Below are 15,478 nucleotides of genomic sequence, written 5' to 3'. Positions count from 1 at the left end.
AAACAAACCATGAACACACACACCACTGTCCAAAATTCTGAAGGCTTGGTAAACAGTAGAGCATTTGTTTGTGTTGCTGCACATTCTTTGTAGTTATTTTACCTCTGCATAATACTTAAAGTGCAATTGTCCCAAGGCTTTTATTTCCATCACAAATATAAAGAGTTATGTTTGGGATGAAGAAAATATGGCATGAGTAATGGTTATAGAAAGAAACCATGGCTTACACAGCCTCTAGCAAACAGCAGGCTGCCTGTATGGCTGTATGCAGAAGGCCTTTATACAACAAACTCCGGAACTTCGTCATGAGTGAGATCCAGAGAGAAGTACTTGCTGGTTCTTTTGACTGGAAAAGTGTCTTGGATGTTGATGCACTGTTGAGCTAAGCAGCTGTTGCAGTAGAGGCCTTCCTCATCCAGTTCATGGCCACATCCAAAAGTGTAACTCTGAGCCGTGTCCTGACACAGGCCTGCGATGCGTAAGAAGTCTTTTTGGTAAAGTCTGATGTCATCAAGGCTTAAGCTGTGTCGATCGGTGGAGGTCTTTGGTTTTCGACATATGGTCTGCAAAATAAGGGACGGTTAAAATGACTTTAAGAGCATAGGTTAACGCAAAAGGTTAACACTATTTGCTGCAGATGAGGCAACTGCAAAGCCATAAAAGGTTAAAGAATCCTTATATATAATGACAGGTGGTTTCCAATCTGTGTTTCCTGGGCCCCTAAGGGCCTGTGGGCAAAATATCAATACCATCACCACTGGTAATAACAGCAGCTTACATTCATTGCACATTTATATGTGCCAGGTCCTGATCGAAATGCTCCACATGTATTAACTTATTTCACCTCACAGTTCTTTCTAAAGGCAGGTGCTATTATTCTCCCCATTTTACAGATAAATAACCCAAGGCACGGTTAGGAAATGTAACAGGAATGCCACTATCTCTACCCAACCCAACTCACTGTCATCGAGTCGGATCCAACTCACAACAACCCCTCCTTGGGTTTCTGAGGCAGTATCACTACGGGAGTAGACTGCTCAACCTTCCTTCCGAGGAGTAGCTGGTGGGTTTGAAATGCCAGCTTAGAATCTTGGAAATCAAACAACTACCTTAAAGTAGTATAGTTTTAAATACTGTTTCTTCGTTTTTCACTGTTGTTGTTGTTATGTGCTGTCGAGTCAGACTCGACTCATAGCGACCCCTCCTTGGGTTTCCGAGGTGGTATCACTACGGAAGTAGATTACCCCAACCTTCCTTCTGAGGAGTAGCTGCTGGGTTTGAACCACCAGCCTTCTGGTTAGTAGTCAAGTGCCTTAGTCACTATGCTACCAGTGTGGCAATACTCTCAAGGCTGAAGTCTCATTATTCTTTTAGTAAGAAAAGACAACAATTACTCAAGAAACAGTATGTAGAAGAACTGTTGTTTTAAAAGCCAGTATCCTTGGACAGAAAGATAATATAAAGTGCTGAGAAGGTTGGGAGGCAAGCACCAGGACTAGGCGGCAGTGCCTGTATACTGAAAGAGGGGGTGTTCTGCCAAATGCTTTAACGGCAGGTAATAGGTTTTTGGAACTCATCATCCCAAGAGGTGGTACTGGCTGGAACTACAAAAAGGTTTAAAAAATGGTTCCGACTTGACGGCACATAACAACAACAACAACAACAACAATTATATGCATGGTAGATATTTGATAGGTTATTTCAGGAAACTAGGCATCATACTCATTTAATAGGCATCACAAAGAACATCCTGTTAGAAAACAGTATCACTTTTGCTAGAAGCAAAAGTATCAGGGAAAGAGATTGAGGTCTGGGCCAAATGTCAATTTTAAAATCAAACATTATACTAGAAGTCCTTCTGGTAAAGTTTACACATCTGAGCAGCCCTTGCAAATGATGAACCCTGGTACTTGTGCCGTCTTCCCAGGCTCCCACAGGATTTCATACAGAGCATTCATTTGATCATCACTGTAAACCCACAAGGCAGGCAAACGAAATCACCAAAAAAAAAAAACAAAACAAAAAACAAAACTCACTGCCATAGAGTCAACTCTGACTCACAGCGACCCCTCCTTGGGTTTTTGAGGCAACAATCTACAGAAGTAGATTGCCCAACTTTCCTTCCTAGGAGTGGCTAGTGGATTTGAACTGCTAGCCTTCTGGTTAGCAGTCAAATGCCTTAGGCACTATGCCACCAGAGCTCCCAGGCACACGGATATTCTACACATTTAGTAAGCAAGGAATCTTGTGCTGAGCTGTGGCCATGAACACTCATGCAAAGCATGAGTGAACAGCGAGAGCAGAGCCGGGATGCGAACCAGGCAGTGTGACCCTGAAGCTCGTGCTTCTAACCATCATGGTACACCTTCTGCCCTCAACATTACTCACTGGAGTTTTCAGGAGAATAATAAAGAATAAGACTTCCTGTTTGCATTATGGATGGCTATTAAATGGAAGAAAGCGAAATAAAGAACAAATGAGATAAAAAGGGAAGGAAGAAGGGGGAAGGAATGAGGGACAAAGAAAAAGGCAGAACACATGAGAAATAAAGCAATTAAAGAGAAAACACAAACGAAGGGGGAACAAAGACACAGAGTTGACCAAACAGTTTTGATTATCCTGGAATCCAGTTATCTGGGTTCATGGAATTGGGGTGACCCACGCAGGCGATCTGCCCTTAGGTGTTCTTTTGAACCTGGAACCTTTAAGGAACTGTTTGCTTAAAGTCACCTTCAAGTCAAATAATTGCCTAGTAAGCAGCTTAGGGGAGATAGTTTTGCCTTAGGCATTCTCTTTTAGAGAATTATCTATGTTCAGCCAGTTTCCAGGAGCAGAACCCCCTGTAAGACTGGAAAATGTATGGCTTGTCCTTAGTGACCCATTCTTCTATCAGCAACAATCCTACACATGTTCTGATGCCATCTCCTGCAAAATGAACATAACAATGACCTATATAACCAGCTTTCACTGCCTATCTTCTAAGCCCTTCCTCACACATTCCGTTAATGCTGTCCAATTCAAATCATATCTACTCACAATAAATATAGTCCATTACACTAATTTTTGGTGTTTCTAAGCATTTATGTTTTTGACAGAGCCAAAGAAAGATACACAAGGAAGGAGAAAGAGAGCTCAGAAAATAGAGGTGAGTATCAGTTGTGAATTATATTTAAATGCTAAAACCATGAGTTTCAAACATTTTGTCTACTATCTTTTGATATTTTGATAGTTTAACCAGTGATCACAAGTTATCAAATGCTCTAGCTTAGCATACTTTGAAAACTCAATCTGAACAGAATAACTAGAGTGTAGTAACATTTCTGTCAGAACACCTCTGACAAGAGAATTACTCTCCTAGGTTGTTGAGGTCAATCAACAAAAAATACAGTAAACCTGAAGCCCAAAGATCAGAGGTCTCTTACCTTTATAAAGTATGAAACAAAGTATGTAACTTATGCAAATTAAAATAAACTCAAAGATAATTTAAACTAGCAAATAAATTGGAAATAAATTCAGAATAAAACTAGATTATTTATATGTAGTAAAAATGATTTCTCCTTAGGGTTTTCGATTTTTCATCTCTGTTACACACTCACTCACTCTCTCTCTCACACACACACACTCTCTCACACACACCAGTTCCTACAGAAAAATTTCAACTTTCAATACCTGTGGAAGAGAATCAGTACTCTGGCCACGAAGTTTGACCACTGTTTCTGAGGAGCTAGAAGTGGAAGAACCGATTTCTTTTACAATCAATCCTGATGAGAAAAAAGCAATGAAGACTTTAAATTAATTCACCCCTCTTGCCACAGACTCTATCATATTCTAACATATACCACAACAAAAAGTGAAAGACCAAATATTAACCATTACTGAAACATCTCACTGTGATTCTTTGGTGGTAGACAACTAGGACAGACTCATCCTCTCTCTTGTCTTACAGTAAGTAGAGGGGATGGGGTAAATATGGGGTTCAAGTATAGGAGGGAATTTAGAGACTGAAATTTCCATATAAACTTCTAATCAAGCTGTTTATGATGAAGTTAGTAATAAAAACAGACTGTACAGATGTATAGCAGTCTTTTTAGCATACATCATAAAGCTCTCCCACTATTTTCCACATAACAGTAATTTTGAACTTAACTCCTCTTGAGCAATAATTTAGCCTTCTAAGTTTGGTTCCACTTGGACATGTGCTGCTTAATTGTAGGGGCTCTGGTCTCTGGAGTCAGACTGGTCAGGAACCTGGCCCAGATGAGTAATTAGCTGTGTGCCCTGGCTGGCTACTTAACCTCCCCAGTTTCAGTCTCCTCCTCTATAAAATGGGGCTAATAACAGCATCTATCCAATAGAGCCTGACAAGTAAATGACAAAGAGCGAAGGCATGAAAAAAGCTAAGTACAGGGCCTGCACACTCAGTTCACGGGAATCCTTCTTGGCTGATGGGTCTGTAGAACACTCTCCTGCAGAATATCCCACTGGTAAGAGACTAAAATGGGAGGCCACAGTGAACATTCAGTTCTGGACCTCTGAGACCAACAGAGCCTTCAATCACCCCATGCTCAGGGGAAACCGGCAAATTTTTTAAAAACAGGTATCTAGACTGACACTTCCCTAAATCAATGTAGCATGTGAGTGATGTGCAGAAAAAAGTGTTTCAGAGGGTAAAATAACTAACAAGAATTGGAGATGTAAAGTGAAATTAAAATTTTTCTTGCAAATAGGTGAAGCAAGTGAGTAGGTCAAGCCTCAGAGCCATATGGCCAAATGACTTCTGAAGAAAAGTACATTCCTATCTGTGGTAGTTCAGTTTGTGTGTCAACTTGGCTGGGCCTGGTTGAGTGGCTGGGCAGCTGGATGTAGTATTCCCCATGATGAGACTGGTTATCAACTCCATGGTAGAATCTACTGTGAGCAACTGAGTAGCTGCCTTAGGGATGTGGTCTGCTTCCTGTATATAAACAGAAACCTAGAGGAATGGTCTCTAGCTTACGGCACGCTTGAAGCCTGTATGTAGTCATGTCGTTGTTCGGCAGCCTCCCATGCTCTGGCGACCTTGGGACTTTCAATGGACTTGAATTAATGGCCTGCCATGTGGTTTGGTAACATCAAACTGACTGTGCCTTTTTACTTGTCAACCTTGGGCTTGTCAGCGTCAGTAGCCAGCAGCTGAGTGAAGAAAACACTCTAGCTTCAGTGGGCTGGGAGCAGGAGGTGGAGCTGAATGAAGCTCAAGGTTGAGGGGCTTTCACTCAGCCCCTAGAGCCTGGCACTTTGAACTTAAGACTTAAAGCCTCCAAAACGTAAGAGAATAAACTCCTGTTTGTTCAAGCCATCCCATTTGTGGTATGTTCCTGTTAGAGCAGCACTAGGTAACCAGAAGACTATCTTAGAAAAAGAACCTTAATTAATGTGATTTTTATTTAGTCTACTACTACTAACCTACAGAAATGACTTTCTGTGTTTTATCCCTTAAATCTAAAACATCTCATGATGATTCATTATCTAGCACATGTCTTGCATATATTAAGTGCTGAATAGTTAGGTCAACTGAAACATGAAATATGAAGACAATCCTGGTTTTCATGGAGGTAAAAGCTCTCCATGAAAACTCTTAGTGATGCTCATGTTTTAGGGATTGGTACAAACTGCTTTAGCAGAAGGTCTCTCTCTATAAAGACCCTTATCTTTTAAGAAAATGTTAAAATTTAGCATAAATCTGCATAGAAACATGTGGACTTGTGTATTGGCTGGCAGTGGGATTTCCTGGTAAATGTGCCCTTGGCTAACATGCCCACTAATAATCTGCTCCAAAATAGATCCACTACTAAAAAAACTAGAAAATCAAAAAACCAAACCCACTGCCAATGAGTCGATTCTGACTCATTGCAACCCCCACTGCTTTCCAAGGTTATAAATCTTTTTGGAAATAGATTGCCTCACCTCCCTCCCGCAGAGTAGCTGGTGCGTTTGAACCACTGACCTTCTGGTTAGCAGCCAGATGTCTTATTCATTATGCCACCAGAGCTTTTACCACTAGTACTAATTCTTGTGCTCACAAAACTGAACTGAGTCCTATCAAACCTCAACATGAATGATGGATACAGTGGAATATTTCATCACCAGTCAATTTCAACTCAATGTTTTATCTTAAAAACAAAGTTTAACTGCACAAATTGTAGAGAATTTAGAAAACCAGGAAGATGAAAGGAAGAAAATAAAATCATGTATATGCATATCATCCAGAGAAAATGTTATTAATATTTTCATACATGTAAAAAAAATTTTATTTTATAATTTGAAATCATACTGTTTATACAATTTGTACTGTTTTCCTCACTTATCTTTTCTGATGTTTTCAAATATTTTTTGAAAAATCTCAAAATTTAATGGCTATATAATATTCCACTTTATAAACAGAGTATAATTTAATTGCTCATTGATAAACCATTTAGGTTTTTTTTAATTTTTTGCTACTATAAATAATATTTCAGTAAATATTCTCTTGTATATAAATCTTTTAACATGGCCATCCTACTTGATTTTTTTAAAATTTAAATTTCCAACATTAACAACCCTCATCATAAAACATTAAACAAAGAAATATATGAATGAAAAGTAAAAGTGCTTCCCTCATGAAGCTCTTCCCACAGGCACTTTGGTTTATGTTGTTTTAAACAGTTTTATTTCAAATCACAAACATGTATACATAGAGACACTCATGCATATATAATGTGCATATAACTGTGAGTTTATATTTCATGTATATTAAAACATACTTATGAAAAGTCAATATAACAAAGCAAATGGGCACAAAAGGACAAAGCTTGGTGTAAGAACTCTAAGTGTGTCTATAGCAAACAGCCTAATGGTCTGTGCTGGCTAGACAGTAATTCCCTGTAACCATCAGTAGGCTTGCTCCTAGTACAGCATCTGGAGGCCATGGTTCTACTAGCTTAGCAAACAGAATTCTGCAATAAATGGTGCCTCACATTTTTGCAGACAAAGCACCAAAATGACAGAGCCTCTGTTAAGTCTTATACATCTCTGATTCTAAGTACCTGGTACAAGTGAAAGCCTCACTAAGCACCCAAGCAGCGTGTGTCTCACAGAGCAATGCCAGATAACTTTAGTTGTGATAGAGTCTTTCACCCAAAGCTTTAAATGACAGGACAATAAGCACCTAGGCAATTTCTACAGTGCTGGTGCTGAAGGCATATTTCTCTAACAAACAGAAACTAATTCATGACATGTGTTAGAAGTGACTAAGGTTTTTTTTTAATTGTGATTTGGGTGAAGATTTACAGAGCAAATTCACTTTCCATACAGCAGTTCATATACACTTTGTCTCATGACATTGACCACAGTTTACCACAATGCAACAGCTCCCAGCCCACCTCCTCCCCATGGTTACCTCTTCCCAGTGACCATCCCTCCATGGGCTCCTGTCCCCTGAGCTGTCTCCCTGTGCATAAGCAGCCCTTCTTTCTCCCATGATTGTTCTCTCCAAGGAGTGTATCTACTTGAGATAAATGTTCAACTCATATGCCTGTCTTTTGTTTGGCTGGAAACCACAGGTGTGGGTTTGATTCCAGACCCAAAGGGCAGCTAGGGGCCATAGTCTCAGTGGTTCCACCTGGCTCTATAGGACCAGCAAACCTGGTCCCCCCCTTTTTTCCTCCAATGATTTTGAGTTTTGTTCCACATTGTTCTCCTTCTCTATCAAGGATCTCCTACATAGATCCCCTTTCATGTGGATGACAGTGGTAGCCAGGCACCATCTAGTTCTTCTGGTCTCATAGTCACATAGGCTGCAGATCAGATAGTGTACCAGTCACTAGGACTAATTGTTTCCATGAATTTTGGTTTTCTTCATTCTTCTTTGTTCTGGATGAAGAGAGACCTATCATTGCATCTAGATGGCAGCTTGCTAGCTTTTAAGATCCCAGTCGCTACTTGCCAAGGTAGGTGATGGAACAATGTTTTGTGTAGTATGTTATGCCAATTGAGCTTGATGACCCCTGAGATAGAATGACTAAGGTTTAAGAACAAAATCATTAAGCTGCTTTTTTAAAAATGGCAAAAGCTTTCAAATGAAGAAGCTATAAGGAGCACTGGTGGCACAGTGATTAAGCACTCAGGTGCTAATAAAAGGTTGACAGTCCTAACCCACCAGTGGTTCTGCAGCAGAGAGATGCGGCAGTCCGCTTCCATAAAAATTACAGTCTTGGAAACCTTATGGGCAGTAGAATTAGTCAAATATGGAATTTAAGAATATCTTTTTATGTCTACATTATCTGTCACTTTTTCCTTTAGAGTCCTGTATCCATAACAGTATAACTGAAAAACAAACCCATTGCCGTCGAATCAATTCTGACTCATAGCAGCCATGGATAGGGTGGAACTATCCCTTAGGGCCTCCAAGGCTATAAATCTTTATGGAAGCACACTGCCTCATCGTTCTCCCATAGAGTGGCTGGTGGGTTTGAATTGCCGACCTTTTGGTTAACAGCCGAATGCCTTAGCCACTGTGCATCCAGAGCTCCTTCACCATAGTATGCTGTTGTTATCTGTTGTTATGTGCCATTGAGTCAGCCCCGACTCACAGCAACCCTCCTTGGGTTTCCAAGGCGGTATCACTATGGAAGTAGGTTGCCCAACCTTCCTTCCGAGGAGTGGCTGGTGGGTTTGAACTGCCAGCCTTCTGGTTAGCAGTCAAGTGCCTTAGGCACTATGCTACCAGAGCTCCTTCACCATAGTATAGTATAGTTGGGGGAAATCAACTTTAGAGACCTGACTTCTGTTTCTAGCTACGTAATATTTGTCCTTTCTAATCTGTAAAGAGGAGGAGGATGGACTGAAGGGTATTTGAGCCCCTTCCAGATGCATCATACGAGTCTGTGTTGAAGCAAACAAACAAACAAAAAAAAACCATCCTATTATGTAACTACTTTTTGTCCAAAGCATGGGGTAGAAGATGCTAATTCTCTTCCTCCTTCCTTTTCTCTTTCCTCCACAGAAGGCACTTGATACTGTGCTTGACATGGAAAGATTTGTATTCCAGTCCATCTCTAGACTCCACCTTTTCTATTCTCTGGGTACCTGCTTCTCAGTCCAGAATAATCCAATACTAAGGAGAAGAACTTCCCATCAGAACTCACCAGAGTGTCCATTCAGCTTCCGTGACATGAGCATGTCCTCCGTGATATAGATGCACATGTCTGGGCTGACTTCCAGGGAGTCTTCATTCATCTGCTCCAGGTCTCTGGGGTCATCAACCAACATCTCTATTTCTGACATAGATGAAGGAAAAGACATTCAGTGACATGAAGGAAATTGTCACCATACGTAATTCTTCTACCTATACTTTGAGGGAGGCCATGTAACTATATTTGAAAATAAATTTGCTAATGAGACTCTTCAATATGAAAATTGAAGGACAATTGTCAACTAGGTGATACTTGTCCTTTTGTTTCACAAGATTTCTGTTATCCACTTGTCTTCTAAAGCCCATGATTTGCTTATCCCTTATTCTTTAAGAAAGAAGAACCCCTAGTTGGTTGACCCCTACCTAGTTGGCTGCTATGACAAAGGGCAGATTAAGACTGATGGATCAGTTGCCTAATGTCAAAGCACAAACTGTTGGCATAGGCAGAATAAGAGTAGTCTACTAATCTACCCACTTCCCATAGTTGCCTCCTGTTAATAATGCATTTAGTGACTTAATTTGAGATCTAAATGAATTCTGTGGTAACTGAATATACATTCTACAATTTTCCTTAATGAGGTTAGTATTTTTTCCATGAACTTGAATGCTACAGCACTTGTTTGAGACTGAGTAATAACATAAGAGACATATAATTGCTAAGTTTGGCTGATTTAAGCTTATGTCTCATCTCATCTCTTCAACAACAGAGGAAGTTCCTAGCAACCTGGCACTATATATATTTATTATACACTCCATGGTTCTGGTCAGATGGCAGACACTTAAGAAACACTTACTTATTAACCAAATGGTTCAGTCTCAAATTCTCACATTTTTTCTCCCTAGAAGTTGAATATGTTTCCATCATCATCACTGTACTGTACTCTGTTGTCTTAACCATGGCCTTAATTAATTTGGGAATCAGAAATACAGACATGAGGGCTGCAGGACTAACCTGTCCTCCACTCTTTATTAACCCGTCCTTTAGAACTCAGAATCTACAACAACCCAGCCCTGTAGCTACAAAGGATCGACTAGAGGGATGCTTAGTTCACAACACAAGCAACTCTATTAAGTCATTAGGGAAGATGACAAAACACCTCTTCTTCCCTACCACTGCTTCTTAGTTGCAGCTTCCCAGAAAATTCTACAGAGCCAATACTTGAAAAACCTGGATGGGAAAAAGAAGATAGCCAGAGACAGGACAGTGCTGTTAATTGGGAGGGTCTCAGGGGTAGGATACCATCATCCTGCGAGTCTTCCTCCAGTCGGTCCTTGCCACCACTCTCCACTCCTGAGGTGTGGGAGCTGCCATGGCTAGTCATGGAGCTGCAGGTTTTCAGCTTGCGGTGGATGGCACTGCCTGAGTAGCTGTCCTCTGGCCCCGTGTCGCGGGGCTTGGTGTCTGCTTCAATGCCGGAGGTGTGAGAACTGCTGTGACTGGTGGTGGAATGACGAGATAGGCGCTTGTGCTTCATGCTGCCTGCACTGCTCCCACTGGCCCGTGACCGCTTTTCCAGCTGGTCTATATCAAGGTCCAGGTTGTCACTTATGTAAGATTCCCGGTACTGCTTCTTTTCTGTGTATCAAGAAACACAGCTCATCATTATATTCAACAAAGACAGAAGGAACTTTCGGTGAGCTTAAATGAGTTATTAGACCACCAACACCTACAATTTATTATTGAATCTAGTCTTTGGAAAGTAGCAGTAATTTGGATAGGAGACACACTTAGGAAAATTGCAAAGTGAATAGAACAGATTTGAAGGGAATATTTAAACTACTGAAAGACTTCTGAAGCTTCAAACACTGTAGAAGACTGCTACTCAAAGTGTAGTCAGCAGACCACTTCTTGTCTGCAAATTGTTACTGGTCTACAGTGAAATAAGTTCAGTAACTGAGAATAAAGGAGCCCTGGTGGTGCAGTGGTTAAGAACTTGAATACTAACTGAAAGGCTGGTGGTTTGAACTTACCAGCCACTCCAAAGAAGAAAGATTTGGCAGTCTGTTTCTCTTAAACATTACAGCCTTGGAAACCTTATGTGGCAGTTCTACAGGGTCACTATGAGTTGGAAGTGACTGGGAGCAATCGGTTTAATTGAGAATAAATGTTTGTACACTTTTAGAGTAATCTGACACTGCCATACACATGGTTTTGTATTTTGCAGAAGTATCAGTCCATGATATATTAGAATTTAAAAAAGCAAAGCAAAACAAAAACTGGTCCTTCTTCACAGATAATTTCAAAAGCACTGCTATAGACTAATCAATATAATAATGCTAATTATTATTCATTTTAATTATTCATTAACAGTGGTCCATTAATATCTAGCTTAGCTCTAGCTGTTGAGTGCAATTTATAATAAAACTATTCTGAGAATTTCTTACAAAGAAGCCAACGTTTTGAATTTCATTCATGAAGACTATTTTTCCTCCCTAAGTCTGTATTAGTGAGGCTTTATCATCTATTTAGAAAACAATAATCACTACTGGTCTGAGGATTTATCCCCACATGGCTTTTGATTGGTAAAACTGCTCTTGGATTAAACACGTCAGTGCTGCTCTTTAATGCAAAGACGTAATATTGGAAAAGTACCTTTCAACAAATGTTAAACTGAGCAGTACATTAAGGCACAAAGTTACAACTGAGCTTCAGTTGTACAACTAACACAAAAATAGTATTTTTGTGTAACAGATTAGAAATTTAAAACAAAACAACAACAAAAAATAGGTCAGCTTCCTTGTATTTTGATACCAATGAGAAACAATACATTAGAACAATGTTAAACATGAAGAGTGCATTTGGGGAATGTTAAGTTGATATTATTTCAGAAACTGCTAACTAGTAGACTAATTGGGTTCTCAGGGGCCTGTTAATAGATTTAATTATCTTGTTTAAGTGAAACTACTCTTACTCCTGAAGTCTGAATCCAGACCTGGAGTATAATCACCACAAGCTCCCCAGAGAGGGAATGAGCATCAGCAGAGAGAGAAGAAGATATGCTTTCCAGGATGGAAATGCAGAAAGTGCCGAGAGAAAGCTGTGGTACATTTCTGGGCTCCAGCCCACTGATGTCAATTCTAAGGGGTCAGGCTGAAACACAAAGGTGAGTGTGTGTGGCCACACAGAAAGCAGACTGGCAGCAGACATGAGAGCCCAACACACACATGACTGCAACAAAGTGCATCCAGCCACTACCCATCTTTTAGGGAGTAGACTGGGTTCTAGTCATTCCTATTTTCTGAAGGCAACTGAGGTAGAGATGAAGATGGAGAGCTAAAGGAGTTGGCAAAATTCACATACAATTTCTATTCATTGCAGCTTAAAAATAATATCTATTTGGCCCTTGGAAGGACAGAAAGAAATTGAAAAGAAAGAAGTAAAATAAAGTTCTATGTTGGAGATCTAAGACAAATGGGAATTATGGATCCAATACTTTAAAAGCTTTTCTACTGTTTTTAAACAGCCCTTTCACTCACAACTCCCAGAGGGTTCAGACACAATGACAGTTACTCTATTTTCACTAGAAGACAAGTATTCACCAGCCTGTTTTCCACGTAATAAAAGCCTACTGTAAATCATTATTTCCTGCCAACATGTCAGCACAACTTCGATGTTCCACGTGTTGACTTTGAGACCCTTCACAGTGCTATATCATTTAGACTCTTTGCAAACATTTAAAGGATCCCTGGTGGCACGGTGGTTAAACCCTCAGTTGCTAATTAAAAGGTCAGCTTCTGGAACCCACCAGCCATGCTACAGGAGAAAGATGTAGCAATTTTAAAATTTTTAAGATGTACAGCCTTGGAAACTCTATGGGGGCAGTTCTCACATAGGGTCTCTATAAGTTGGATTCAACAACAACAGGTTTGTTTTTTGATTGGCAAATATTTAACAAGCTTCACATCACATAGTTAAAAACCAAGGAAAACTTTTAAATATTACTGAAATTTATTCTAAGAAATGTAAAATGAAACCTGTCATCCCCCTAGTAATCACTGGTGTCATCAGTGCATAACATCACTGTTTGTGTCTTCTTATTCCTTCTGCTGAAAGCCCAGAGACCATAAAATTTTTCATACATTACTTTGGAATACAATGCCATCAATGCAGCCTCTGCCTCTTGACTTATGACCTAAGAATATGTTCCAGCTATTGAATAAAGTTGGGTTTAATTTTTTTTTTTTAAATGACATAAGACATATTTCCCTTTCTTTTTGAAACTCTATGGAAGAATTCTTGGGGTCATTTTCTACTATAAAATGTTAAAAAAATGTTTTAGACAAGGTGACTTTAAATGAAATTTAATTAAGAAAAATAGTGACCCTTCTTATGCTTTTTTTTTTTTTTTCCTAAACTAATGCTAAGAAAGGGCCATTTCTCATTAAAACGATGGAGCCCTCAAGTGTTGGATGAGATAACTGAATTCAGCCCAAGGCTGCCCCAGAGAAACTTGGTTCCAGACTTTCTTCAGTCTTAGAAGTACCCCTAAGTAGAAGAAACTGTTTTCCTTGGATGAAAAAAAGACTTCTCCCCCAAAATTTAACAAGTCACCCAAATAAAAGAAAAAATTCACATTTTTATCATTCCTTCATCCCTCTAATAATCTTGTTGTTAGGTGTCATCGTGACATCTCTGATTTAGAGAGACCCTATGTACAGCAGAATGAAACACTGCCTGATGCTGTGCCAGCCCCACGATCCTTGCTATCCCTGAGCCCATAGTTGCAGCCACTGTGTCAGTCCATCTCATTGAGAGCCTTCCCCTCTTTTGCTGACCCTCCACTTTACCAAGCATGACATCGTTCTCTAGGGAACGGTCCCTTCTCACAACATGACCAAAGTAGGTGAGAAGAAGTCTGGCCATTCTCGCTTCCAAGGAGCATTCCAGCTGCACTTCACCCAGGACAGATTTGTTAGTTCTTTTAGCAGTCCATGGTACTCTCAGCATTCTTTGCCAACATCACAAATCAAAAGCATCGACTCTTCTTCGGTTTTCCTTATTTATTGTCCAGCTCTCACAGGCATACGAGGTAAATGAAAATACCATAGCTTGTGTCAGGTGCACCTTAGTCTTCAAGGAGATACCTTTGCTCTTCAGCACCTGAAAGAGGTCTTTTCCAACAGATTTTCCCAACTCAATACCTCTTTTGACATCTTGATGTTGATTGTAGAACCAAGTAATATGAAATCTTTGACAACTTCAATCTTTTCTCCATTCATTGTGATGCTGCTTATTGGTCCAGTTGTGAGAATTTATTATTATTATTATTGAAGTGTAATCCATACTGCAGACTATAGTCTTCAATCTTCATCAATAAGGGCTTCAAGTCTTCCTCACTTTCAACAAGCAAAGTTGTGTCATCAGCATATGAGAGGCTGTCAATGAGCCTTCCTCCAATCCTGATGCCATGTTCTTCTTCATCTAGTCCAGTGTGGTGGTTAAGGTTGTGTGTCAACTTGGCTGGGCCTGGTTGAGTGGCTGGGCAGTTGGTGGTAGTTATTCCTCATGATGAGACTGGAAATCAGCTCCATGGTGGGATCTACCACAAGCAGCTGAGTAGCTGCTTTAGGGATGTGGTCTGCTTCCCATATATAAGCAGCAGCTTTGGGAATGCTCTCTAGTTTATGGCACACTTGAACCCTGCATATAGTCAAATCTTCATTTTAGTAGCCTGTCATGCTTGACCAATCTTGGGACTTTCAATGGACTTGAATTAATGGCCTGCCATGTGGTTTGGTAACATTGGGACTACGCCTTTTCACTTGTCGACCTTGGGTTTGTCAGCCTCAGCTGTCTCTGTGAAGAAAGCCTCCAGTTTCAGTGGGCCAGGAGCCAGAGGCAGAGATGAAGGTTAAAGGGCTTTCACCCAGTCCCTAGAGCCTAGCACTTTGAACTTGGACTTAAAGCCTCAAAAACTGTAAGAGAATAAACTCCTGTTTGTTAAAGTCATCCCATTTGTGGTATATTTTCTGTTAGAGCAGCACAGAGGTAACCAAAACATCCAGCTTCTTAGATTATTTGCTCAGCATACAGATGGTCAAAGAATACAACCCTGAAGCACTCCCTTCTTGATTTTAAACCATACAGTGTCCCCTTGTTCTGTTTGAACGACAGCCTCCTGGTGAATGTACAGGTTCCTCATGAGTTCAATTAAGTGTCCTGGAATTCCCATTCTTCTCAATGTTATCCATAATTTGTTATGATCCACACAATTGAATGCTTTTGCACAGTCAATAAAACACAAGTAAACATCTTTCTGGTATTCT

General features: G+C 40.1%; 1 protein-coding gene across 1 annotated transcript in view; it reads right to left on the bottom strand.

Moving 5' to 3' along the window:
- Window positions 1-278: 278 nt before the first annotated feature.
- Window positions 279-15,478, bottom strand: part of FRMD6 (FERM domain containing 6) — a 70,808-nt gene continuing 55,608 nt past the window's right edge. The window contains exons 10-13 of the mRNA XM_007943705.2: window positions 10,452-10,787; window positions 9,165-9,296; window positions 3,670-3,761; window positions 279-563 (exon numbers count right to left, since the gene is read on the bottom strand). Of these exons, the coding sequence (XP_007941896.1) occupies window positions 279-563; window positions 3,670-3,761; window positions 9,165-9,296; window positions 10,452-10,787 (845 nt within the window). The remainder of the gene's footprint in view (window positions 564-3,669; window positions 3,762-9,164; window positions 9,297-10,451; window positions 10,788-15,478) is intronic.

This window comes from Orycteropus afer, unplaced genomic scaffold, assembly GCF_000298275.1.
Source record: "Orycteropus afer afer isolate SDZICR_OR568_19922 unplaced genomic scaffold, OryAfe1.0 scaffold00111, whole genome shotgun sequence".
NCBI lineage: Eukaryota > Metazoa > Chordata > Mammalia > Tubulidentata > Orycteropodidae > Orycteropus > Orycteropus afer.
Note: the sequence above shows the minus strand (reverse complement) of the source record. Positions and strands in the feature narration are given on the sequence as shown.